The following is a 27,603-nucleotide window of genomic DNA, read 5'->3' on the forward strand; positions in this document are numbered from 1 at the left end:
TAGCCAAGCAGCACCTTATTTCAGACGCAGTCTGGATTCACAGATGAATTAAGGACAAACACAGTGATGGGATAACCTGACATGACCTCCGACCGGCTCGCTGGTAATACAGCCTTTTGGACTTCTGAATAACGATTGTTAGTTTTCTGTGAAATTTAACGCTTTCATACATTAGATTTTAGTAATTTGGTTTTATGATGGGAGCAGAGCCCTGACGTTGCTCCGGCTGGCTCGCTGGCCCCGTTTAATGCGCCGCTTTGTTCACCAGCCGGTCAGTAACCTCGCCTGTCTGCGGTTTGGTAGAGCGGCGTGGGTTAATGCGAGCGGCAGAGCGCCGGCGCAGACAGCTGCTGGGAGCTGGGAGACTCAACAAAGCAGCAAATGAGCCATAAAAAAATTAAACTACGAGGGGAAGGAGGCTAAAAAGGCCTCACAAGACGAGTGTGACCAATTTAACCTGACACGCAGTGCTTTCACATCGCTTTTATTTAAGAAAACAACAAACATTTATGTGACTATTTTTATATAGAGGATATAGTGCTACTGAATTTTATGAGAATAGAACAGTTGTGTTGTACAAAATGCTGTTTTTGGCCTTTAGCGTTGGTTATTTCATCAGTCAGTGGAGCAGACAGATGAATGTCTGTTTAAAATATGAAAACACAAAGAGGGGAATGCATGAACTTACTGCAGTGTGCACCAAAAACTGTCATGTCTGTTGCACTTAAATATGTTTCTAAACTCTAAACACAAACACATTAGATTTTAACTGGCATACGAGAGTCACAGCTACGCCCTCGGTTTGAATGGGTGAACTAACAAAAGAGTAAATAACACATATTCGCTGCTGTGAGACCAGCTGTCACATTAACTTGTCACATTTCTCCAGATCTCTGTTGTGTCACACTGTGTCTACACCACAGAGGAAAAAAAAAAAAAAAAAAAAACAGAAAGAAAAACAAGCCTTTTTTTCCCCAGTTACAAAACACATGCTCAATTCATTTAAGTGAAAATGGGCTGAAGCGGAGACTGACGGAGGAAGAGTGGAGTAATACCGGCATCATAATGTCGCCGCTGCATGCAGAGGGGACGCCACACATCAGATAGCGCTGGGATGATGCTCCGCTTGCACACCGCAGAGGGACCAGAGGATATCAGTTTGACTTTACGGTGTAATTAATGTGCTTCAAGTCAAAATATTGCATCACATGTGTCTGTGTGGCTGAGTTCATTCAGAGGTCTGTGTTGGTTCCTCATCAGTCCGCTCCGTCAGGATTTAAAGCTCACTGGAATATCGAGGTGGTCTGACTGTGTTCAAGACCTTTACACAACAGGAGAATCAATACACCAGTAAGCATCTGCAGCTCCGGGAATTTCTTACTAATTTAATCACATCTATCTGGACTCCAGTTCAAGCAGTTTAAGGCTTTAAACTAGTTTTCTAATTCTTATTTGATTTATTCTGATTCAGGGTTGTATATTTTTGTACTTGGTTTTCACTGGTTTTTAGTTGAGTGTAAACTTGTTGCTCTGGGTTTCTCTCCTTTGATTATTTTTAATTCACTATTTTTTGACTCAGTTATAGTTTTGAGATCAATTTTGGACAAATTTCTAAGAAACATTGACTCATAAAGGCTTTGATTTGGTTCCATTTTAGCTTTAAAGTTGTGTTTTCCTGACAGGTTATATTGAAGTTTGCGACTAGGTTGAAATTATTTCAGGCTTGAATTTAGTTTTTAGCAACTTTCAAACTATTTGACTATTTTCACATGACATTTAAAAAAAAAAAAAAAAATGGTTTTAGATTAAATCTGTTCCAATATTTGACTTTTTCTGACACTTTTATGCTTTTGATTTCAAAAGCCTAGACGCAGCATGCAAGGGTGTTCGATCCTAATGATGAAAAGCGTTTTAATACTCCTGCAAACTTATTTTCTCTTACAATATAGCAAAGGAGCCAAAACATACCTTAAAAAGAGCCCAGAGATTTTAAGATGAGTGTGTGTGGTTTCAGACTCTGAACATTCCTGACTTGGATTAATTTAGAAGTTAAATTTGCTAGCAGATTTGATGTTTAAGGGTTGCTTTTATTGCACGTTTTCCCACATGAAATTTCATGTTTGCTGTTGAAAGAGATATTCGAACGATATTCACAACACTTCACTGAGCTGAAGAAGAAACCTGAGATACACTTCAGTCCATCAGTAACCACAAATTTGCTTTGGTTTGATAAAAAAAAATAAAAGGAAAGGAAATAAAAGAATAACTGGGCCCTGAACGGTGGGAAAAAAATTACTCCATCAGACAGGAAAACTCAGACATCTCAGGCTTTTTTAACCAGTTAAAGGGCAACTCCGGTTTTTGACACCTGGACCTTATTTATAGGTGTGTGCATGCTCATATACTCACTCAGACAAATATCGTGCAGCTCGGAGTCCTTCAGAAATTATTTAGATCCAACCGATTTAGCGGGGGGCCACGACAGGGAGCTTCAGCACGGGACATAATCTCTGCGAAATCGATCATTTCGGCTATATTTTTTCACCCATCGGCAGTGTTATCATAAAGTCAGCTCATCTACCGTCTTCAGGTGGGTCAGCTGACAGTTTTCGCTAACTTCGCCACAATTAGCTCGGATGGGAACGTTGCGGAGCTCCTCTCCGCAGCAGAAAGGCACTCTGAGTCGGCCTCGGCTGTCACGGCGCCCGGGCGTCTGACCCGCGGCCCGCGCACAGCGCTCCTCGCCTGGCTTGGAGACCTCCAGAGCCTCCCGCTGACGGGAGAGGCTACAGCAGCCACCCCGCGGCCGCGCACGCACCCCTCCGCCGGCTTGGAGACCTCCAGAGACTCTCGGTGAGGAGAGACTTCCAGGAGCGCTCCGCAGCCCGCACGCAGTGCGCCTCCGCTGGGCACCGGAGCTCCGCAGCCTCCCACCCGGGCACCGTGACAGCCGAGGCCGACTCAGAGTGCCTCTCTGCTGGGTAGAGGAGCGCCGCAACGTTCCCATCCGAGCTAATTGTGGCTAAGTTAGCGAAAACTGTCAGCTGACCCACCTGAAGACGGTAGACGAGCTGACTTTATGATAACACTGGCGATGGATGAAAAAATGTAGCCGAAATGAGCGATTTTGCAGAGATTATGTCCCGCGCTGAAGCTCCCTTGCCGTGGCCCCCAACTAAATCGGTTGGATCGAAATAACTTCTGAAGGACTCCGAGCTGCACGATGTTTGTCTGAGTGAGTATATGAGCATGCACACACCTAGAAATAAGGTCCAGGTGTCAAAAAAATGGAGTTGCCCTTTAACACAGGAGCTACACAGAAGTTTTCCTGCCAAACTGAACGTAAAACCTTGTGTTTCCATTGTCTACTCACAAATCACTGCTCTTAGCTGCTGCTTCAATTATTATTTTTTTTACATTCATCTTGTGCTAAAGACAAGCTTCTCCTACTCAAAATGATTCAGCTCTCAAACATTCTGCCTGCCTTGAAACCACGGTGTGATTCACTCCATTTCAATCAATGATCCCTGTTAGCCATCCACAAAGTGCTCCAATAATTAACCCTCCTTTCTTATTCCCTCTATTACAACCTCCTCTCTCTCTCTCTCTCTCTCTCTCTTCTTCAAACTGTTTCCTGAATCTTGAATCATCTGCTCTCTTCACCTCAATTTCTTTTATTCCATTTTCTCTTCCCCTCATCTCCTCCTATTATGTCTCCTCACCCCGTCACACCACGTTTGTTTTTGTTCTGTTTTATCTCCTCTGCCTCTCCCTCCCTCCTTACGTCTTTTCTTTTCATGCCTCCGCCTGTATTTCTGTTTTCATCCTCCGTCCTTCCTCTCTGGCTCTTCCTGCTCCTTCTCTCTCTCTCTCGTTTCTCAGCTGTCCATGGAGGACATGACTTCCATTCTGCCTCGCCTGAAGAGGAAGTCCGCTAACACCTATGGGATCGGTGCCCTGGCTAAGTCCTCTCTGTCAGGTGTGTCAGGTGTGTGTCTGTGCTGCTAGATGGTAAAACAGCCCCCATGTTGCCTCCACATGCTCCGGAGTTGAAGGGGAGTGAGGGGGTGAAGTTGCTGTTGAGTTCTGAAGGTGGGGGGGCTCTGAGTTGTTTACCCCCCAGTGTGTAAAAAGATAATTTTGGAGGTTTCTTCCTGTGTGTCACGGCAGTGTGGTTTGGTTCAACAGGGTCGAGTCGACAAACTGTCAGATAAGATGAAAACCAACAGAAGGTCCTTTTACTCTCCTTTTCTTTTTTTTTTTTTTGCAAACTTTAACTAAAGAGCCTCGTGAGATTTAAGAGGGCAGAAGTGAAGGTCTTTACTTTTATGACACTACTTACACTGTCTGGATGCAATCGTTTTATTAATGGCCATTAATGTCTTCATCGTCTATTTTATGAGGTACGCTTTAACAATATAATGTGATCCGGGACAGTTCTGCCCCCACAAAGGTCGCAGTGTTCACTTCACAGCCATTTAGAGGAAGCGGGTGCTAATTTTTCAGCACAGAGTTTCTAATCTTTTGGAAAAAGGAAATAAAGCTATAAAAGAAAAATAGAGACTCAACTAATTATGTACAATAACTGCAGACAACTGACGTCAGGACCAACACTGTGACAGGCCTCAGTAACACTCAAATGACAAAAACCATATTTTTAAATATTTATATTTAAATGTGGCCCTACTCTGACCCGAAGAGGATAAAACTTTTAGTTTATTCTGTTTCCAAGTCTGAAGTAGAAAAAACAAATCCCTGTACTGGAAAATTCTCTCGTTATATATTTTAAAAACTACGTGAAACTAAATTTGGTGAATTTACATCAAGGTAGCTTTTTACATTCAAACTGTGTGCTTTGAAAACTTTGTGTGCTCACTTGGTTTTCTAAAATATCATAAAGGGTCAGGATTACTTTCCTTAGAGCTTCAGAAACATTTTGAGGCAAAAAGGTGTTATTTGGAAAAAATAGACTTTGATTTTTTTCATTAGGTGAGATTTTAGTTTGTTCCACATCGCTGTTCCAGTTGACACACTTGAAGAGAAAAGGAAATTATCTTTTTCATTTTGCCTTGAAGGACAGATTTTATAAATCAAAGCTTGTCTCAACAGACAACTTCACTCTCGAGCAGGAAGATGATGGTGATGAGGAGGAGGAGGAGGAGGAGGAGCTTGGAACCAACATGGCCGCCCCTGTGGGTGCCCCCCTCCGTTATATATAAATCACTCCCTACGTCCCCCTTTCTCTCTTCCATTGATATCAACTGCCGACGTCAATGACAGACTCACTTCAGAGTCATTGACGGGATTTCAATCAGATCTTTGATTTCAGAGAAACTAAAGTAAGTGAGACTTACTTACTTTGACGACCCACTGAAGCATCTCCACAGGCGTGTTGGGACCTGCAGTGTGTTGTTCTGTCGCAGGGCTGCTGCTGCTGCTGCTGCTGCTGCTGCTGATGGTGGATTTGGTGCTGCTGGTGCTGTGGTCTGGTATTTGTGCAGCAGTGACTATTTTGTGCATTGTCCCGACCAGTGTTGTGCACGTTAGTGTTAAAAGTCGTGTAAAAGTGTATGATTATAGTGAAGCTGTGAGTTGACGTCTCATCGGTCTCGCTCGTCAAGGCTCCGTCTACACGACGACGTTTCAAGTGAAAACCGCTTTTTTGTTTTCATTCCAGAAAAGTTCAGCGTTTATATATGGCAATATATTTGCGTTTGTAATGAAGCCAAACTGACGTATGCAATAGAGCAGTTGGTAGAGTAGAACGGTCGTCTCATACTCAGAAGGTTGCCTGGCAGACGCCTCCACTGGTGTGTGAATGTGCGTGTGAATGGGTGAATGTGATAACAGTGGAAAGTGCTCTGAGCTCTGTAAGCAGTGTAAAAATGTGCTGTTTAAGAGGGATCTATTTAGCATTCACTATTTGGGAAACACGTGCTTTCGAAATGTTGTGTTTTCAGTCGCTCCGCCCCCCTTACTGTCGTTTAAATAGAATCCCGAAGCACAAGGGAAGTTTATATTTTTCACTGGAAAACGTTGTCGTGTAAATGGGGCTTAAGTTCAGCTGAATTTAGTGGGAGGAAGATGCTCTAAAATCTGAAAGGTAGTTAGTGAGCGAGTTAGTGAATGCTGGCAGGAGTTACTGAAGGCGAGGTCGATGGAGGACTGTGGACTCAGAGCATGACGCCCATTGAACCTGCAATGACTCAGAATTTCATATTAGTAAGTATTTGGTAACTCGCTGAAGCAAGCGTCACAACACTGGTCAGGACTGCGTGTGGCTGGTGCCGTCTGTGTCTCGTGCTTCCTGCTCTGTGTCGTTTGGCACCTCGAAGTGTTTGTTAGTTTCTGTTGTGTCTGGTGCTCTGTGTGTAAAGTTTTGGTCTCATTTAAAAGTGTATAGTATCTGTATCTTTATATTTTTGAGACGAGCTGAGACCCCAACACCCTCTTCCATCCTTCATCCCTCATTCTTTCGATTTCTGTTCCCATCCCCAATTAGGCTCTGCGGGGAGTGTTTGATTTTCAGATGAGATCGGCTCGCTTTGTCTGAGGGGGGGGAAACTTGGTCTATTTATAGCTCAGTCTGTAACTCGCCCCGTGGACCGGGGGGAACAGTTTCCAAAGCCTCGTCTCTGTTTATTCATGCCTGCTTGATTTTAATTTAATTTTTTTTTTTTTTAATCGATCAGCGTCTTAGTACCCGTTTGACTCAGTGGATATTTCCCCGCTTTGAGTCGTATATTTGCATCTTAATTGTGTGGAGACGTGCTGTTGGACCAGGACTACTTCTCTCTGCCTGTTTTTGTCTTTAATTATGTAAAGTTTAATGAACCTCTTTTATTTCATTTGCGTGGAGATGACTAATGGCTTTCGTGATGAACGTGGGCTCGTCGGCGTTTCTCTCGTCATCCTTTAAGTCCGCAAACTATCGGAGAAAAACTTCAGCCGACCTGCTCACTGCTGAGTCATTCAGTGGAGAAATCTTCAGGATTTATTGGTATAACAGTGTTAAAGAAACAGTATTTTTAAATTGTCGATTACTCAAATCCTGCTTTGTCCAGAGCAGACATGTGTGCCTTTGTTCTATAAGCACCACGAAAATACCCACAATGCACTGAGAGAACCCAGCCCGCACTTGGACAAGGGGCTACACCATTGTACAGCCATTTGTTTCAGTTCAAAATTAAAAGGCTAAATCTTCACGGGCAGGTTTCGAAATGAAGGAGAAAACATGAGAGAACATGCCGGGAATCGAACAAGGGGTTTCCTCTTTTTGAGAGAGTTTCTGACGATCCCTTTATTTTCTTAAATCACGTGGTGGCGCTGTTGCTTCACAGCAATGGTTTCAAGTCTTTCCCTGTGGAGTTTGCATGTTCTTCATTTTGAATTTTAAACACTCCAGTTTCTGTCCACAGTCTAAACAGCAGGTGGGATTAACTGGATTAACTAGATTAACTGATTAACTGCCCTGGTGATGGACCAGTCATACACTCCTTTTTTTCCTAAATTCACTTCAAATTACAAAATAAAATATATAAGATATGACATAAAAGCGTTAATGAAGATTATTTAGACACACACACATCGATTATATAACTTTACATAGTTTATTTGTTAGTTGGAAACACTACCAGTGCATGATGCAGCTTCTTTGAAACTCGATGTGCCAAATACTAAATAAAAACCAGCACAGTTATTAGCTGCATTGATATTATCCCTAAATCCATAAAAGTCATTCCTGTCCATCATCTGATCATGAATGAAGTATATCTGCAGAAAAGATTAACTCTCAGCAAGGCAGAACACAACATGCAGCATGAATTAACACATGTACGGACATCGTGAACCCGTTCTGAAGTTTCTTAAACGCTTCAATAGGTTCTCATCAGAAACCAGGGAGAAGTCCCACACTCATCATCATCATCATCATCATCATCATCATCATCTGACAGTCGCAGTGATGTGACTGATGGATGGAGGATGACGGCTGCACTCGTTTCCATAATCGGCATACAAGAAGAAACCGACATGAGACAAATTTTAAGAGATTTGAGGTTACTGGTGACGTTTACAGCAGACTTTCTGCTTTCTGTTTTACACAGAAGCCTGAAAGCTCCAGCGGTTCAAAGGTCGGAGATTAGTGACGCGCTGCTAAAGTGACTGGAAACCGATGCATAATGCAACATTTCAAACGATTAAAATTAATGTCAACAGGATAGAACACTTTTTTAACCCTATAGAAGGAAATCTGATGTAAATATAGCATCAAGCAAAAATGTAAAACTCTCTCTTTACTTCTTAATTTGTGTCTTCATCTGACTGAGGCTTGCAGAGAGCTGGAGAAGATCCCAGTTGACGATGTATGAAAGCACTTTAAGTAACAAATTAGTCTCAAATGCGCCTTTTTGGATTGTGGAAAGAAACTAAAGTATCTGGAGAAAACCTACATGTGCACAGCAAGAACATGCAAACTCTATATAAAAAACAAAAACAAAAACAAAAGAAAAACAAGTCTGGATTCATATCAGGGATATTCTCACCTCACATCTCCTTGATAAAATACCAAAAAAAAAAAAAAAAAGAAGTGTAACTTCATTAAACCAATGAAAAGTCAGGTTTGAGTTTGTTACAGTCATTAACCAAATCTCAGAACAACCTGAATTCATCCACATCAGCACATCTGTGTCACTGCTGCCATCCTGTCATGGTCTCCTGTTCTGAACATCGTCCGCATCACTCGCATCCTCATTGTCATTCTACTTCCCTCCCTGAGCCTCGGTCGAAGGGGCCGGCGTCTGTGGAGGCCGCCAGTCGTGCTGACACTGCTGTGTGTGTGTGTGTGTGTGTGTGTGTGTGGTGCTGCTGGTCTGCTGCGCCCCCCCGTACCTTCTGTAGGCGTGACTCGCTCCATGAAGGACAAGGTGACCAAGCCCACCGCCATGGCCCAGGGTCGCGTCGCACACATGATCGAGTGGCAGAGCTGGGGCAAGCCGTCGGCGGGGCCGATGGGCAGCGCCGGGCACACCAACCTGCAGAGGGAAAAGGAGAGGAGGATGGAGAACGACGCGTACAGCGACCTGAGCGACGGCGAGAAGGAGGCGCGCTTTGCTGCAGGTGAGTCAACAGAGCGCAGCAGGTGCAATTTCAGTTTCTCAATATCTGCTAAATCACATCGATGGGTTCCAGATGTTCTTGGCTGTACTCCTGTAATCCATGCTGCATCTCGTCTCTCTCCCCCTGCAGGCATCATGCAGCAGTTTGCAATTTCTGAAGCAACCCTGTTTGGCTGGAACTCGATGGACGGGGAGAGTATGGGCGCCGGCTCCAACCAGGGCAGCGTGGCTCACCTGAGCGAGGTCAACCAGGAGAGCATCACCAGCAGAGGTACCCGGCCTTCACCCGCTGTGAACACCCCCCCAAAATATATTACTGTTAAAGACGCACTGGTAAAAATAGTTAATAGTACAAATCTAATGAGACTTCATGTGGTGGTTAAGTTCTGACCAGTTGTCATTGCTTTAACCGGCTGGGTTGATTTGGTTTGAAAAAGAATAATACTGACTGGTTAGATTCAGGGTAAAAATATAAATATGTGAAATGCAGTGTTGCTTGTGACTGTTGGCTTTCTTTGTATAAATGTGTTACTTTTATAGAAAAACATGATTTTTATTCTTGTTCTACAGCTACTGATGTAGCTCACCAGTCTCACTAACAAGCAGAGTTAAATAAAACACAGACAACAGAGTAAAGACCAGATATTAAAAGGTATATGGTCAGTAGATTTTTAAAATAATTTGCCTCTGGGATTAATTAATCTCTCTTCTCTTCATGTTTAGCAAAATCTTAAACTCGACAGCCACCATAAGGAGTGAAGCATTCACAACTTTACAATCAGATTCAGGCATTGAGAATATAAATATAAGACAGTTTACAAATCACTTCACAATCATCAGGTAATTGTTACTTAGCTGTACAACTCAAAGAACCAAACAGATGTAGTTTGGTTAAATCGTGTTATTTATAATTACTGACCATGAATGATTGTCGTTTGCAGGCTCTGAGCTGGTGTTACGTGTTTTTTGGGGGTATTTATTCTTTTTATTTAACCGTCAGTGTTTTTGACTAATAGTATCCATGACAACATTCTAAATGATATGACTAATAATATAAAAATACGACTAAATGGATTTCACTTAGAAATGCTCAAATTTTTGCCAACCAGAATATTTTAACCAAACATCAGGCAACAACAAAACAAAAACTGTGGGATTGTTTGATGACTCCAGCGCAGTTTTAAATATAAGCGAACGCTTGATGAGTCATTTGTGTTTGTGCAACACGCCAAAGCCAATGTGTTCATAACACCAACACAGATAAACCTCAACAGAGGCGGCGGCGGCGCCGCAGACCTGCCAGCAGCCTCCGACATGCCTCACACTCACTCATATGTCTGCGGACCACACAGCACACACACTCCTGCTCTGCATGGATGAGAGGTCCTGTTAGAAGCCGAGAACAGCCGCGCCGACCAGCTGTAAAGGACTTTTGGAGGGCGTCAGGCGGGCGCACAGCTGCACATTTCGGCCTTTCACTCCTACTGGGCACTTACTCAAAAACTTTGAAACGACAAATCCGCATGACAGCCTGTCGTTTCGGAAATATCAGGGCACGCTCCGATGCACGCTTGCATTGGCAAAATGTACTCAACATCTAAAAGACAAGCTGTAATTACATGCGTGAAGTTGAAAGGCTTCCACTTTTTCTTTTAACTCTAATTAAAAAAACCGAAACAATTGGAGGATGAAGACTCGTATTGTGGTTTGAGCCTGAGCTGGGAAAATGTCCGTTTAGTTTAAGGGCTCAAAGGGTGATGAGGCAGAAAGAAGAGACAAGAGCAGTTTGCTGAGGGAAGATTAGAAAACCCTGCCTGACCTCTGCAGTGATTGGAATAAAGCATCAGGCAGCACAGTTCTGCAACACCACTGCTTTTAAGAAATAACAAGTAACTCACTTTTGGAGTTGCAGCTCGGGCCCCGTCTACACCACAGCGTTTCCAGGGAAAATGCATCGTTGTTGCAGAAACGTTTCGTGTTTACACAGCAATGGCAGAAACACTCTTTTGTGAGGGACATACCTGCAGATTATGGAGCATCTTCCTCCCATGAACTGATGTAATTGGGACAAAACTGACTCAGAGCAGCTCACAGCAACACTACAGGTTGAACTAAGAGACTTTTATAAGTAATGCAAGAAAAACTTTCTTCAAGTAACAACTTCTAGTCTCTGTTAACTTCTCCAAGTGCTGGGTTCCAACTTCAGAATTCTGGGTTCCCGAAGAATATGTTCAAAGTGCTGCTTCTGTGCTTTCTCCCTTTGTTTGGGTTTCCCCCTCTAATCTAGTGTCCTCTCATAATCTCAAATCACACACTTGAGGTTAATTGATGACCGTGAATTTCCTGCTCATGCGGCTTTGTGTTCCTGGCTGTTTGGCTCCCTTTGTCCTGCAATTCCTGTGAAACTTAGAAAAGTGGATGGATGGATTTATGCTGCCTGAGGTCAGAATTCTTCTTCATGTGGCTTCACAGGAAAATGATGAGCCACGTTCAGATTTTAGTCATGTGTTTTCAAAATTGTCACAGTGCTTGGATCCACTGAGCCACTGGCTGCAGTCATAAAAAGCGGTTGTTATTCAGTTGTTAAACAAGTTTGACTCATTTGTGAAGAACATGCAAACAGAACTGAAGTGGGGTACTTCGTGCTGTGTGAGGACACAGCAAACTACAACACAAAGACATAAATGAAACCAACAAACATTTCCTCTGATCAGACAAATCCATGCAGGAGAACACCACAGAAACAAGACCTGGTCCAGAATCAAACCCAGGTCTTATTGTGAGGTAACGTTGGGTAGAGGCAACCACTACCCAACCGTGCAGTCTCAACTGAACCTCAATGTTTTATCCAAGCCAAGCACAGCCTGGGCTGCAATTCATGCATCTCTCTTCCTCACATTTGCACTTAAAAAAAAAAAAACCCAAAACAAAACAAAGCAAAAGGAGCTGCAGCTGTGCCAGTAATTAGCCCTGTTAGGGGGAACAAAAGTGAAGGAATTAATGTCCACATAAAATACTTGATTCTTCCCCGAAATCTTCACAAGACTCAGCAGCAGAACAGTCTGATGCAAATTCATCTAAAAATGAGTCCATCTGTCTGGATGAAGTGGAGCAGAAGAAGCTTAATTTAATAGCACTCTCTTTTTTTTTTCTTTTTTACATTTCATTGTCATGCCAGAACAGATGTTTGCAGCTTTGGTTTCTTTGTGTTCCAGACGAGTCTTTCCTCCCACACACGTCTTTGTTTCGTCGTGCCGCTCCAGCTTCCCTCACCGTCTCCTCTCTTCTCCGTAACAGACCAGGTGCTCCACCACTCCTCTGCGGATGTCTGGCCTCACACCTACGTCTCACAGGGCCTGTACTGCCTGTCGTCCTCCGACGCCTGGGACCCCATCACCAGCCAGCCGTCGGGCGTGGCCTCGCCCGCCGCAGGCTCCTACATCATGGCTGCAGGTGACGATTCTTCCTATTTCACCTTCAGCACATATATTAATGTGCAACTGCTCTTCAAAATAAGTCAATATAGGTACAAGCAGCAGCTATGGGATGTTTTCTTTCCGTTCCAGGTGGCAGCAGCGGCGCGGGGGGTACACCCGGCGAGGGCTACGAGGGGACGGTAGGAGGTTACTTTCAGCAGCATCATCTCGCCCTACAGCAGCAGAGTCAACTCCAGCAGCTCCAACAGCTCCATCACTACCAGCAGCAACAGCTCCTGCAGTACCAACAACAGGTCTGCGCTCCACACACGGTCCAGGAAATGTGTGCCGAGGCACTTTGAGATAGCCAGCGATGCCTCCTTGGTTTTTTTTTTTTTTTTTTACTGTAAACACACAGCAGCAGATGTGCTGGCAGAGCCGGCCGTGGCAGTGGAGAGAGTCTTTGGCCGCTGCTCAGGTGAATGTGCTGAGCTGTGCTGCCAGAGTTCAGAAATGCTTTGGTATTCTTAACAAGCTGCCAACTTACTGTGTGTGTGTGTGTGTGTGTGTGTGTGTGTGTGTGTGTGTGTGTGTGTGTGTGTGTGTGTGTGTTTTCATATGGCAGCTGCAAAGGCAGCATTTCAATAACCCAGACAACAAAGAGTTCCTGCTTTCAGCAATGTGAAGCTCATACCACAAGTGTATTTGATCGTGGGCTGTGAGTCGGTGCGTTAATTTAATGTGTCGTGTGGGGGTGAAATGGGGTGCAGTGGAAGCAGTTGAAAGGATAAACGGAGGATAAACGGACGTACTACAGTAATGCTTCCACAGGATGCTACTGGATAAAGAACCTGGGAGTGAATTTGGAAGTCATTGCTGTAAATGTATTAAAAGTAATGCATTACTATGATTTCTGAAATTTGATGTGGTTTTCTACCACAGAGGCCAAAGTGTTTTCAACGTCTTCTTGATAGAACAAACGTCAATTTGATGAACGTGTGAGGCTTGATGACAAGTAATTAATTTCAATCAGGTTTGCTAGAGACATCACAAAACCAGCCAAAGCCGAGGTCCAAGAGGGTAAAACTCAGTCTGTGACGTACGGCAAGGAGCTGCTTTAGCCCCTCGGTTCAAAATGGGGAAACGAGTGAACCTCAACTGACAGCAGAAACTGATCTTCAATTAAATCAGAAGACGACACATCTCTCAATTCTGGCCCCAAAAAACTCAATTTTTCATGGCTGCGTGTCCTGCATGCCAAAGACATCCTCCCAATGTAAATCAGCCGCTGAATTTCGGCTCTCAGGCTTCTGGACGGTTTTCTGCAAATGAAGGGAGTCATGATGAACTATGACACCCAGGGACTTTTTCAGCTCCATCGGCTGCTCCTGCATTGCTGCATTCTCAGAGCTCATTAAATAACTGTGGGTTATGAAATAATAACTTGAAAAGGTCAGGGACCGTGTCTTAGAAGAGGTGTACTGAGCCGAGACCACAATGGAAATAAGCTTGTTAGCTTTACAGTGTGTGTATAATATGGTCTCCCCTGAGAAGGAGACTATTGGCTGGATCGCGTTACATTTATTATAAAGCCTGACTATCAGTCAGTTTTCTGAGCATCGGTATGAACATGCAAGACTGATTCATTTCACCGCTGTTCTCTGCTGTTTCCCGTCCGGCTGATTATGTGAAGATGTATTAGAAGTCAGCTGGTAAACTGTAAGACAGTAGAATATGTTCCCCGCCACCGCAGCGCTCCTCTGGGACAATCTGTTAAATTATGGGAGATTAGGACTGTTTGTCTTTGTTCTGTCATGACGCAGCTTTAACAACGTCCTCGCTGGTGTGTGTACTTGTGTGTGGCAGCTTACTGCACCATTGTTGTTCTTTATTAAGCTGCTCAAAATGTCAGGAGCGGTGGGCGTTTTAAATTTCTGGTAGGTGGCGATATTTTTGTTCCTGGAATTGCCGCCTCGCAGACGTCTCCATCCGTCAACCGGCTAAGCCGCGGGAGACATTAATGACTGTACGGACTGAAGTGAAAACGAGGAAATAGGTACTGAAGGAACAAGTTGTCCATTCCGGTGTCGGCGCGACCTTGAGATATCACACTGACGCGAAGGAGATGTACAAAATCCTCTGGACCGCACCGACCACGCTTCAGAAATGTTAAAACCAATGTGACCGTTGGCTGTTTGACGTCTCCTGCTTCTCCGCTGTGTCTGCAGACGTTCGACCCCAGGCTACACAGTGCCTCCCATTCTCTCCAAGCCACCCCCAACAGCACCATCCACAGCCTGGGCCCCCCCACTCACCCCCGGCTGGCCGACCTGTGGGGAGCGGCGCAGGTTGAGGCGCACCAGGTAAAGGCTCGCTCGCTCGCCGAATCCAAATAATGGGATTACTGTGGGATTGCTGCGGACGAGACGACTATGTAATACGTTCTGACAGAGCAGATATGACAGTTTGCTAGGACACAGAGCTGCGTGACTGCAGACAGAGTCAGAGGGATAGAGGCTGTCTTCAGTCACACAGCAACTGAGATTAACGCGGTCACGTCACGAGCGTGACAGCATGTCCCTCCCCACTGTGGGAAAGTTACGGTTCTTATAACAACAATGTTCGTATTGCGATCTTCTTCATATTCTGCGCCTGAAGAGGCTTCTTTGTGCTGTACATTATGTCTGACGCTCTAATTTTTCTTCCTGCGGATGTGGCTTTGTTTATATCAGCAGGCCTAATTAGCACACATCTGTAGAGCAGTGAGTGATGAGCTGCCGGGGAAGTCGGCAAGGTAGGAGACAGGCTGGAGGTCTGCATGGAGCACTGCCAAGAGTCTGCATGACGGCCTGAAGTGGGTTTGATGGATTTTTGAAAACAGATATCTGTAAATCGGCCTGGTTTGTCAGAGTGGCATGGCACAAAGTCCGCAAGTTTACAGCTCGAGGCATTTGGATTCAGCATCCGTGTCTGTTGCACCAACCTGAGTGTGTGTCCTTTCTCCTTCAAGGAAAACTCGGCCGGGTCCGGACAGCAGAGCTCATTTTTCTGTTTCTGCATCTTTCAGTGTTCTTCCGTTGCCTGTAATTAGGATTTCTGGAGCTCAAGTGAAAGGACTGATGATTTGAAAACTTGTCACTTGTTGAATTCCCTTCCGGTTTTAGTCCAGCGCGGAGAATTCGGCGAGTCAGTGAACGCATCTGGTTTCAGGTCGAGATCGTCGGGCAGCTGAGCGCACAGATGGCGGAGATGGTCGGAGGCGTGGTGGAGACGGTGGGCGAGGTGCCGGAGCCCGAGTCCGAAGGCATCCCTGAGCAGCACGAAGAGGAAGAGGAGGAGTTGACGAAGGCGAGTTAAAAAAAAAAAAAATCACAAACTTTACAGAAATTAAAATGATTCAATCATCCTGTCTGAACTGATTTTCTAAATATTCAACAGAATCAATAAAAGGAGATGAAGCTTCACTTACGTGTGACATGGGACAACTTCAGTGTCTGAATCGATCCTTTCTCAACAGGTAGAAGAGGTCACATTAACTCTGGAGCCCGAGCCGTGCTCTCTGACCCCGTCCCCTCTGAAGGAAGACGCCCCCTCGACCAGAGGCTCCAGTCCGGGACTGCCGGCGCCGACGGGCGAGGCCGTGGCGGAGAGGATACCGTTCGACGTCACGCCCTGCGCCGTACGGTCGTTGGAAGAGAAGGAGGAGGAGGCGGAGGACGGCTCCGTCGTCGTAGTCGCCACCAATTGAATCGTGCGATTACAAAAACCCTCTGACAATAACGGGAAACGAATACTCCAATAATCAATCCAGTTATTATCCCGAACCCTCCCTCTCCCAAATATTTACCGACTCTGAGGCCCAGGAACGCCGGACGACTCGTTCAGATGGAAACATGGGATGAAATGTACACAAACTAAATGCCAAGAAGCTCTTCTAACCCCAGATTTAGGATGGGAGACGTGGAATATAACTTGTGAATATGAACCAATGACATTCAAGGAGAGAGACTTGAATTCAGTGACTGCTGAAACAAGCCGAGCGAAGACGAGATGGATTAACAGAACGTTTGGGCCAGCTGGACCAAAGAACCCGGACAGAAGGTCGAACAGGCCCCACACGGACGGATGTGAAACTCAAAATAACTATTTAAAAATAAAATGAAGCAAAAGGTGAAGAAAGACAGGGTCTATTTAAAATTCATTGCAATACAACAAACATGGACGCAGAATTTGCAAATAAGCCGGAGCGTTTGCTTCAGGTTGCTCAGCAGAATTTGAGCGTGTTGAGATATTCGACGGAGCAAGGCGTGAGAGTCGGGGCGACCTGAAACGTGCACTCGGGCTTGTTGGCAAACACACGATCTGGACACAACCAAAAGAAAAGTGCATGCTTTTTAACAGTGACCTAGCCCTAACAGTATAACACAGTATACAAAGTAATGATATATCAAATCGCTTTTTATAATAAATGAAAAAAGGCCAATAAACTGATATGTATTTGTATGAATGTAAGACTGTATGTATGTATAGTATGTATGTTTGTATGAATGTAGCTCTGTTTGTGTGTAAAATATATATATATTCTGGGAAACTAACTTCTCTCGATGCTGTTCTGTTCCAACGTTGGCGAGGACGACAAACAAAATCACTTATTTACCTGCTGGGTGGCGCAGTGGATCAGTGGTCAGCTTTGTTCCCTCACAACAGAAGTGCATTTTTTTTTTTTTTTTTTTGGTGTGTTTTCATTATGCATGGGTGGGTTTTATAGGGTACACTGGCTTCCTCCAAAAGTCCACAGACTTGGATGTTTGGTTAATTTGTGCAGCTTTATCTAATGACCACCAGGAGTAGCTTTGCTCTGCAGCCTTGAATCCACTGAACTCGGAATTCCTCATTGAAGATAATCTACAAGTTGAAATTCACCTGATGTATTATTATTATTAGAAACAAGAGTTGTTGTTGAAACAGTCTATTTTCTTTTTACTAGTTTTCTTGTTTCTTGAGCACCAAAGGTGCTGATGAATTTCCCGCAGGGGAAACTGATAACAGCAGTAAGACTGGGTTAGTTTGAAGAGCCAGAGCCTGGATGACGTGCAATGTTTCTACATCTCTGTCGCTTCTGTTGACCGACTGACTGAAAAAGAGATCAAATGTGTCAAAACAGGCCCAAAGTTAATGTGGAAACTCGTCGAGCGTCAGTGCAGAAACAGGCTCTCACAATCTGACAGGATCTTTGAAATGTGACCTTGATAAAACTTTTTTTTTTTCCAGATTTATTCTGTTAAAAAATAAGTCAAAACTTCGGCTGATAGAGGACATGCTCAGTCTACACACACAAACACACAATCACTCCAGTGGTTTCAATAAAACGGTCAGTCAGGCTTTTGTCAGGATTTCTGAATGGTTCATTGAACCCGAGAGTTTGATGATGAACTGAGATTTTTTGGATCCTTTGCAACATATCATGTGTGTGAGGCGTGAAAAATCATGTTAGAAAAGTTCTCGGCAGATGAATCACGTGAAAATTGTGCAGCACATTAAAGCAGCGTCCGTCAAAAAAAGAAAAGAGATGCCTTTCACATTATGTCTGGAAAAGGTGTGGAGCTGCAGCCGATGGAGAGGACGCTTTGCTCCTGTGATTGAGACCCTGATGCCCTGTTTGATCTGATAATCATCTGTCCTCTATTTGTCTTCCTGTTGCTCAGAGATATCGGCCTTTAATTCCAACAACATGCCAGACATGCATACGACCGAGACGCTCCACAGACGATACCTGACTGACGAGGAAAGGAGAAACGCATGAAAAACAAATTAAAGCTACTCTTTCACAGTGGAACAGAAAATTAGTGGGTTTTTTTTTTTGTTATGTAAAAAAAAACAAACCAAAAAAACAAATTAAAAAGCAAAATGTCTTCCATGCAGCATAATTACACCGATCGTCAGTCATGTTAAGTGACTCCTGTCCACTGAGATAAGGTCAGTAGTCATTAAGTGCCTGAAAACTCCTTTTGTTGAAAAATCATAATGAAAGCGAGTGACAAAAAAACTTCATAAAAAAAAAAATAAACTGAAAGTACGTAAAGTAACCAGATATGAAAATCCCATGAAAAAAAAAAGTCATTCAGCAGTGACCTTTAGAGGTGTTACTAATAACAAAACACTATTAAATGTTCACCAAGTGAGGGGGGGGGGGAGTTACAGTTGATTAAACTTGCATTTAGTTCTCAGAACAACATGCACTTGGTCTCAGATGTTTAAGTTCTACTCAGTAAAATTTGACATACTATGATGGTACGATCACCGGTGTGGCATGAACGCTCACCCACCGCTTTATTAGAGAAAATTTAATTCTCATTTACGAATCTACGGAATATCTTACTCATCATTTTAGACATTTCAGTTGACTCATCTCCCTCTGATGTGTCGAGGTGAAGTGTTTCTGTCCTACCTGGACTGAGTTCAGATGTGTGTGCAGATGTTTTCCCTCTGTGCTGCTCGTCCTTCACAACACCTGGATGAATCCAGGCCACATTCACAGCGTGAACACATTTCACATAACACTTTATTAAACTACACTATTCACAGTTTTACAAAGTTTTGAGAAAACACTTGGCTCTAGTAAACAGAAATAAATCCAGACATAATGGTCAACACAACGAAAAGACTGCGCACTCAGACCTGTACAGAGCGACCCTCTCCAGACAGACAGGGAGAGAGTAATAGATCTGGAGCTTTAAAGACTTCGAAGCACCTGAGAAACTGAGTCCGGTAGATGAGAAGGAGAGAGGAAGAAGGAGCGGGATGACAGGAAAAATGACAGGTGCATAAATTCAGGTATTAGACACACAGCGGCATTTCAAAAATACTGCAAGTCCAAAATTTGTCCTTCAGACAAAAAAAGTGCATTAAACATCTGTTAAAAGGGGATTTAAGTTTAAAGCCTCAGTGTGCAATTCTTGAACGATAACATTAAAACATGGTTAAAAGTGTAAAATAATCTTTTACAGAGTTGATCAAAGTCAGGAAGTAGCTGGAATACCAAGGTAGTCAATATCAAATATATGGTTTAGTCAAAAACACTGACAGGATTAAACTACCAATTTTCAGTCAGTTCAGCATTTAGAATTCAAACAGTTCCACAAATAGGATCGAACATTGGAGTAGATTTCAATTTTTTGAAATGAGGAAATAAAAAAAGAACTTTATTTTCTTTGTGCACAAAACATCAAACAGCATTTTCAGTTTTACGTCTTCATTAAAAGTCAATCAGATTCTAGTGAGCACCGTGTAATCATCATGGCAGCGCCGAGGTAAACAGACGTGCTGGTGATTGATCATTCATTAAAATAATTGAAACTGTAATTGGAAAATACCTCACTGTCGTCATAAGTCTGCGTCTCATTTTGAGGTGTGAACATTGTGACAAAGTTTTAACTGTGCAGCACAGGTGTGAATGGAGGTACAGCTTCTGAATTTTTTTACCTGAATACCCATTTAGTAACCATTTCATACTCCTGGTTAGGGTAGAGTAAATACCAGGAACCAAAGAAGGCACGGTCACATGGAGTTATCTTCTAAAAGGAAAATGTAAGAACATTCAGGCTGAACTTTGGCTTTGGTACAAAACAATCCAAGAAATTCCTGCAAACATCACCTGGATATAAACTGATCTTTAATGTCATGAGTTAGATAGAAATCCTGTTTTTTCTCCCCTCTGTGCTTTACTCGTATTCTTTGTGCGATCTGAACACGGCTCTCGGTCCGATGTGGGAGGCATCGTTCTGATTATGGGGGAAAAAAAAAGAAAAGAAAAAAAAAAAACCTGTGGCTGTGCTGTCGTCAGCCGCCCTTAACTGCACCATCTATCAACTTAACCGTGATGAGATGAGCTCCGAGGCTGCATCCACAAGGTCAGCAGACAATTTGGAGGTCGTTGTGGGGCTCTGGCCAATCTTCCACAGTGGACTGAGCAGCTCCATTAGTCTCCTGCTACCCAGATGGTCTGCTGCCAGTTTAGAAAAAAAAAAGAGAGAAAGAAATCAATAGCGCCTGTTCTCCTGTGATAAAAATCCCTCTTTTAAAGACACAAACGATCAGGTAGCGCTGAAGACTGGAGCGGTTCGCCGGGTTCACGTCTCCTCAGAGCAACGGAGGTTTGCCATTGATTTGGAAGGCTTTATGAATAAAAACACAAAGATGTTAGAAAACACTGTCAGATGAAAGCATCCACAATCAAGAGCTGAAAACCAACACAGCAGCACAGAGCTGTACAATACGTCCATTATGATGTTTCCATTTTTCTGACACATACCGATATGAAAACAAACGTGACTTGAATAAAGATAACGATTAATTTCAGGAGGATCTGTGGCCCAGAAGTGTTGATGCTGCAAATCAAATTTAAATGGACATTTAAGTAATTTCAAGGATTATTTCTGATTTTGTATCTGGCAACTGTAGATTTGTTTTAGCTTTAGTGTCTGTTTTGTAACTCGCACTTTTGTTTTTGCATCTTTTGCATTTGCGTTGTGATTTTTACATTTGAGTTGTTGCCATTTTATCCATGTTGGACTTCAGAATTTAAGTTTTGGCTTCTGTTTCGATTTCCAGACATTGAGTTTCATGTTGAAACAAACATGAATTCACCAGATTTCTCTCTCATCGTGGTGAAAGAACAAAGTCTTCCCAAATGAAGACGGAGTGCGGACTCCCATCAGCGCTGCAGCCTCGCAGGTTTTTAATTGAACCACTCGGCTCCAGATGGTCGTCAGCGGGACGGACAGTTGGTTTATAATTGGCGCTGTGCGTGAAGAGAAGTCAGACCTCTGCTTCGCGGATCGGCAGTGAGACAAACTAACATATCGCAAGACGGCGGCGAGACGATCAGACGGTGGGACAGGATCTGTGTGTCGAAACTTTTAGAAACCAGTCATCGTGAAAAGTGTCTGCATGTAACATTTTGAGGCCAGAATGACTGTAATGCTGCTCTGGAAACTTTCAATACTTTGGCATCAATCTCAAGAGACGGAGAATGTGAAACATGACATGATGGAGGATGAGAGTATATAAATATAAAACATACATATACAGAGCTTATAAAGGATGGAGAGTTTAAAGATGGCAGAATCTGCACCACAGGGGTAACAAGAGGTAAATGAGTGTCCAAAGACTGAAGCAGCAAATTAAGAACAGAAGAAGAAGAAGAAAAAAAAAAAAACCTCACACTGTTAAAAAAGTTTTCCGTTATGTAAAAAAAAAACCAACATCACCCTCATTCATGTGGAAGCTGAAGCTAAACCATTGGCTCGTCGTCGCTGTCCTCCGCCGCCTCCAGCAGCCCCTGCAGGACCCTCAGAGTGGAGAGGGAGATGGACGGGGAGGGGGGAGAGAGCGGGGGAGGAGGCGGAGGGGTGGCGGGTGGAGACGGGACGGGGGGAGGCGTGGATGACGGAGGGAGGGTGAGGTTGCTCCTGCAGCTGCAGCTGGGGCTGGCTGAGGGGGAGGCCGCCGTGCTGCTGCTGCCCACGCTGCCGCTGCTGCTCGGCTCCCTGGAGACGCCCTCGATCCACACCTCCGTCTCGTTCAGGTGGCCGTGGTGGGGGTGGAGGTGGTGGTGGTGGTGGTGGTGGTGGTGATGGGGGGGCGTGGGCGGCGGGGCGGCGGGCTCTGGAACGATTTGAGGCGAAGGAGGGGAGGTGGAGGACGGAGAGGACGGGGACGACGGGGAGGTGGAGGACGACGGCGGAGGCTTGGAGACGGAGTTGTGGTTGCTGATGTCCCGGAAGCTGGCCAGGGGGGGCCGGAGGCGGACCCCCGAGCGGGTGGAGCCCTCGATGGCTTTCTGGAGCTGGAGTGGAGAGGAGGGGGAGTGGAGGGAAAACAGGAAGTGGAAGAAGTCAGGAAGAGGACAGAAGAGAAGGAGAGAAAGTCAAGATTCAAGATGTGTGGAAGAGGAAAGACTGAAGACACTGATGGAAAACGGCAGGAAGGACTTCAGCCAAAGTCAAGTGGAAACGTCCAGAAAGCTTATCGATTCTACTGAGAAAACTCATACATGATTCAAAAAGGTTCAGTGGAGCCAAAAGAAACAATTGAATTAATTTCCCTTGAAAGCCAAGGCAGGCAGGAGAAAACGTCTTAAAACGCTTTTTTCTTCAAGATTCATCAATCATGGAGGAATGCCAAGACTTCCATAATAACGAGTAAAGATGGATCCGATCGGGATTTATCTGAAGTCCGGCAAGGTTATTTTTTAATATTTTTAATATTATAATATTATTATAATATTCAATATTAGAAAATCTTTTAGTTTCTGCTTCAGCACTATGAGACCAGTTGAACTGTGATCTGTGTGACTACTGATGAAACTGCTTCACAATCCGCACTCAGTATCTTCAAATGTGTGTAAATATAACCAGCCGAACCATAACCACCAACCATAAAAGATTTTTTTTTTAAACTTGAGAACGTCCTATACATTTTTCAATTTTTTTAATCACCTCTTTGTGGCTCCATTCTCACACATTACTGACAATTTTCTGAATTCTACACAGACAAAGCCTTTCCCAGACAGGAAGGATCAGGTGAGCATGTCTTCCCAGTAATTCCCGTCATGAATAGACATCAGCGGCCTGCCGGGTGTCATTTGCCAAGGTCATTTAGCGGCTCATTCTGCTCGTCAGCGCTGGTTAGTGGATATCCACATCATGTGAAATACCTTTCAATCAAATGAGACTCAGAGGACTTCACCAGAGACAGGAACAAAAAAAAAATGATGCATGTACAGACACAGAGAGCTATAACATTATATGTATATGGGTGATTGCACTCCCAAATGTATTTCAGGAAATGATTATGTTGAAAGCTTTTATGCTAAATTCGAGTTTCCTTTTTTTATCTCACATAATGTCATTTGTTTTTAAATGTTTTTTAGTCTTCCCTTGCAAGTGTTCCTTAGTTTACTCCGCTCATTTGAGCCATAAAACATTCAGATTAATGCCCTGCTTCACAGACAGGAGAAGTCAGAAGTGCGTATCAGGTATCTAGTGTTGATCGAGTTTGTTTAAGTCAAGAAGTTTGAGTGTGAAACAGTGTGGAAGTCTATTAAGGACCAGAGTCACTTGGTGAATAACCACGGCGGGGTGTTCAGATGGGACTGTGTTCCACTGCATGTGCTTTATTTATTCTTGTTTCAGTTCAGTGAATCAGAGACGACTGAAACACAAACAGCCACGGTGATCAGAAAAAAGCTGCGGGACAGATTTTGCTGCAAAACCAAAACGATTGCTCACGCTCTCCGAGTGCAGCTCGGCTGCTCGCAGCGAGGCTCAGGTCAGCTGAACCTGTCGCCAAGTAGAGCCAGAAAATAACAGGCTGTCTTACCTCTTTCAGCGCCACCACCCCCACCAGTTTGCCGATACTGGTCACATAAGCGTGGCTCAGGCCCAGCAGCGAGAACAAGGTGTGGGTCTGCGGAGGCAGAGAGGAGGAGGAGGAGGAGGAGGAGGAGAAGTCACCCTTTAAATGACGACAGCCTTTTTACGTGTCCGTCACCTCCGTCTAGACGCAGTGTCACACCGAATACAGCTGAGAGAAACATTTTTTCACTTTCAGAGATGGTTAAACCTTGGTTTTCAAACGTATTCATTCCTGAGGCTTTCTTTGAGTCTGAAAAAATGTTCACATAAGAAGCTCTACAAAGAGATTAATTCCTTTCTCACACTGACATAAAATCTCCACCCACCCCCCTTTTTTTAGCTTTATTTCATTCATACAAGTCCCTGCAAATGTACACTTTCAGAAGCTGTGCATGTTCACACACACTCAAACTCCTGAAGTTTCATTTTGAACAAACTGTAGTGAAACAATACACAGACGTGACTTGTGTTTTCTTTCCAAAGATAAACACATTTCCAACAATTTTAGCAGCATGGAAAAGATTTCACGCCATTTTCCTGTCAGATTTACACACACTATCACACACTCCCACTCCATCAGGAGCAAACTGAGCTTCAGCGTCTTGTTGAAAGACATGTGAAGGTGGCAGCTGAACATCAGACACACCGTACGGACAGATCCGCCATCTCTGAGGAGCGTGAGAGCTTTTTCCACACTTAGACGTTAATTACTGCGTCCTCTGCAAAGACATCTCAATCCTGCTGTTCCAGCTGTTACCTGAGCTTCAGCAGAATCCTCATTTCTACAATAAATCTGAACAAGACTGAGTGAAAGTCATAGTACACTGCAGCATTTAACACATCATACACACCAGACAAAATAACTTTTCTCTTCCTTAATATGTTTTAATGGACGAATGGAAAGAAAGGAATAATCATTTTAGTTTGACCCCAGCCTGTGAAAGATCACAAGCAGTGTCTGCCCTTTACTCCATAACACTCTTAACTTCATGGACCCTGTACAGACACACACCCGTTTCCCCCTCCCACCTTGTGTAACGACGTTCTCTCCACCAACTGGAAAGGCGAAGGGTCCACTCGGATCTCATCGATTTCCATCGGCTTGTCCATCTCTGCCTCTTCCCACGCTTTGATCTGCGGCAGCGAATGAAAAAAAAAACAAGGTCACCGAGGTGAACGAGCTGGCGGAGGTTCAGAGACGCCGCGCCGGCAGGAAAAGGAAACACTGGTCTCGTTATTTAAATGTATGTGTGAATTCAGCCGGAGGGAAACGCAGAGACCGACTCCTATACATAAACGACATATGATGAATTACGTCTGACACCAGCTGTTATATAAACCATAAACACTGGGCTCTGGGTGAGACTCAAGGTGTGAGTACAGAGAGTGTGTGTGTGAGTGTGTGTGTGTGTGATGGCGGGCGGCGACCGGCTGCAGCGGAGGAGAGGCTTCAGCTGTGAAAAACCTTGAAACCCTGCGCTGCGTCCTTGCGTGTCGCGGCTCTCCCCTGTGAGATTTAGGATGTCTGACACCTTTTAGCCTCTCGATGGATTTTTACCTGCGAGTCTCAGCTCGCCGTGACAGGGGCGGCAGTCTGCTTGAATTTACCGGGGCGAGGTGATGGGGCATTTTGGGAACAGTGCCAGAAAGAGTAAAGGCAGAGCGGCGGCAGCCGGGCAGAACGGGAGGGAGCGACACCGCTACTAAACTGATGGAAATCTCTTGACATTAAACCGTTCAGTTCAGATTTTTCGGCGAGCTGGACTGTGAACAGCAGACATGCCGTTTGTATTTCTTCATGACACGGCAAAAACAACCAAGCACACACCCATCGAATCATTACAATCCATCATCTCTGTACCTCTTCTGGGGTCATCGTGTCAGAGATCAGAGGAGGCTGCGGCTCCTGCAGAAAAGACGAGAAATAATCATTTCAACTTCAATTCGAAACAAATGAGAAGCGCGTCTTTAATGGGAATAGTTTCACACACTTACACTAAAGTTACTCAACAAATCTACAACATGTAGAAGTTTTTTAGGGAACAAAATCAGTGTGAATGTGACAGCAGATGGTTTTATACACTTAAATACTCATCTTTACTAAAGAAACATGAGGTGTAACACAGGGCAAGACTTAAAAACAAGACAATGATCAAGTTGATAAAAGTTAAGTGGATAAAAAGGAAACAATAATAGAAAACCAGAGAGCGCATCAACAGTGTATCAGGTCCAAAACCTGAGAGATTCAAGATTCAATCTCATTTAAAAATCCAAAATTACCAATATCCTTTCTTTAGAAGTTAATAGGATCCTTTAGGTTGCATGAAAAACAGGGTGAAGGAGCTTACATAAACAGAAAATGTGATAATTTAACAAATGGCAGCAGAATAAAAAACGTTAATAAAAAAGTTAGAATTTTATATAAAACTTTTTCTAAACTTACTAATGATAAAATATTAATGGAATAATAGCAATATTAATGGAAATCACAGCCGGTCATAGAGCTTAAAAATTAAATAAATCCACGACCTGGCGACCTGGGATCAGCCGCGGCCCCCCGGTGACTTTCAGTGGGATGAGGAGCCTGCATTTTAAAGAACCTCCAGAAAAGTAAATCCTATTTTACTCTCTGATCCACTTTTCTTTCTCAACGCTCATCTTTCTCTCCCACTTCCTTCGCAGCAGCTTTGGCTGCAGCAGGTAGAATCCAGGCCAACACCTGCTGTGGCCTGCTCTGTGTGTTTATTAGTGACGCTTCCCACATTCATTCTCTCACTGCCGCGGCAGACTCGGTGTTTATCGCCTGACTAACAAAATACATCATTGAGGACAGCTAAGCTAAGCTAATCAGGATGAAAAAAAAAATACATAAAAGGTTTGGCTGTTTATCCTGCGAAGGCAGTTCGAGAACTAACACGATGTTGACACGCTTACAAAGGCTACACACAACACTGGAAAGGTCAGCGTTTGACTGCAATCAGCAGAGAAATATCAGCCTCACAGTCAGAGTTCGGCCTCGGTTTGGCTGCAGCGGCTGCAGCTGATGTGAAAACAAAGGCCGAGAAGGAATATGATTGAATCCAAAAACATAATGGAGAATCAGACTGGTAATTCCAGGCCGCAGGAGTGGGCACAACAGAAATCAAATTCTCATCTGGCGAGCGTACAAGCATATGCTTATTTCCATTCCTGCAGATGACATGCACTTCTTTCCCGGGGAGCGGCGCCGGCTCGCCGCCAGGCCGAATATAATAACTCTACCTCCAGTATCTGGCGTCCGTATTTCCATATGAGAAGGGGGGGCTGAAAGAAGGATGCTCGACTTTGGGGAGTTTGTCGGAGGGCCGGGAAGCTGTTGGGCATTCATGCACCTCTGTCAATCAGATAAGTGTGTGTGTGTACCTGAATAGAAAAGCAAACCGTGTAATGAAAAATCGCCCCGTCAAAAAAAAAAAAAAAAAAAAAAAAAAAAGGCTGTGTAAATATTTAAATGCGAGCGGTGCCAGCGCCGGGGTTCGGTTTAGGCAGGCTCCGCCAAGACGAGGGAGGCATTTTTTGGCATTTCAGTGGCCCGTGTTGCTCAGTACACTGCTGACATCTCTAAACAGAATAAGTAGAGTAGGGTAAAGGGCACGGACGTTTACAAAGATATTA

General features: G+C 44.1%; 2 protein-coding genes across 12 annotated transcripts in view; one reads left to right on the plus strand and one right to left on the minus strand.

The window, feature by feature from the left end:
• The window catches only part of LOC115409173 (uncharacterized), a 63,231-nt gene that overhangs the window by 30,869 nt on the left and 4,759 nt on the right, over positions 1-27,603 (plus strand). For 5 of the 9 annotated variants that reach the window (XM_030120196.1, XM_030120197.1, XM_030120198.1 and 2 more), the window contains 8 exons: positions 3,883-3,994; positions 8,905-9,117; positions 9,247-9,387; positions 12,414-12,569; positions 12,683-12,846; positions 14,761-14,895; positions 15,743-15,880; positions 16,050-17,009. In XM_030120196.1, the coding sequence (XP_029976056.1) occupies positions 3,883-3,994; positions 8,905-9,117; positions 9,247-9,387; positions 12,414-12,569; positions 12,683-12,846; positions 14,761-14,895; positions 15,743-15,880; positions 16,050-16,280 (1,290 nt within the window). In that variant the 3' untranslated portion in view covers positions 16,281-17,009. Of the gene's footprint in view, positions 1-3,882; positions 3,995-8,898; positions 9,118-9,246; positions 9,388-12,413; positions 12,570-12,682; positions 12,847-14,760; positions 14,896-15,742; positions 15,881-16,049; positions 17,010-27,603 lie in introns of those variants that run through there. The other 4 variants (XR_003933906.1, XM_030120195.1, XM_030120199.1 and 1 more) reach the window with 4 other exon arrangements.
• Positions 19,065-27,603, minus strand: part of LOC115409171 (chloride channel protein 1-like) — a 44,982-nt gene continuing 36,443 nt past the window's right edge. Inside the window, exons 20-24 of one of the 3 annotated variants that reach the window (XM_030120192.1) lie at positions 25,811-25,855; positions 24,979-25,083; positions 23,915-24,001; positions 21,802-22,379; positions 19,065-20,706 (exon numbers count right to left, since the gene is read on the minus strand). In XM_030120192.1, the coding sequence (XP_029976052.1) occupies positions 21,825-22,379; positions 23,915-24,001; positions 24,979-25,083; positions 25,811-25,855 (792 nt within the window). In that variant the 3' untranslated portion in view covers positions 19,065-20,706; positions 21,802-21,824. Of the gene's footprint in view, positions 20,707-21,788; positions 22,380-23,914; positions 24,002-24,978; positions 25,084-25,810; positions 25,856-27,603 lie in introns of those variants that run through there. The other 2 variants (XM_030120191.1, XM_030120193.1) reach the window with 2 other exon arrangements.

Source organism: Salarias fasciatus, chromosome 22 (assembly GCF_902148845.1).
Source record: "Salarias fasciatus chromosome 22, fSalaFa1.1, whole genome shotgun sequence".
NCBI lineage: Eukaryota > Metazoa > Chordata > Actinopteri > Blenniiformes > Blenniidae > Salarias > Salarias fasciatus.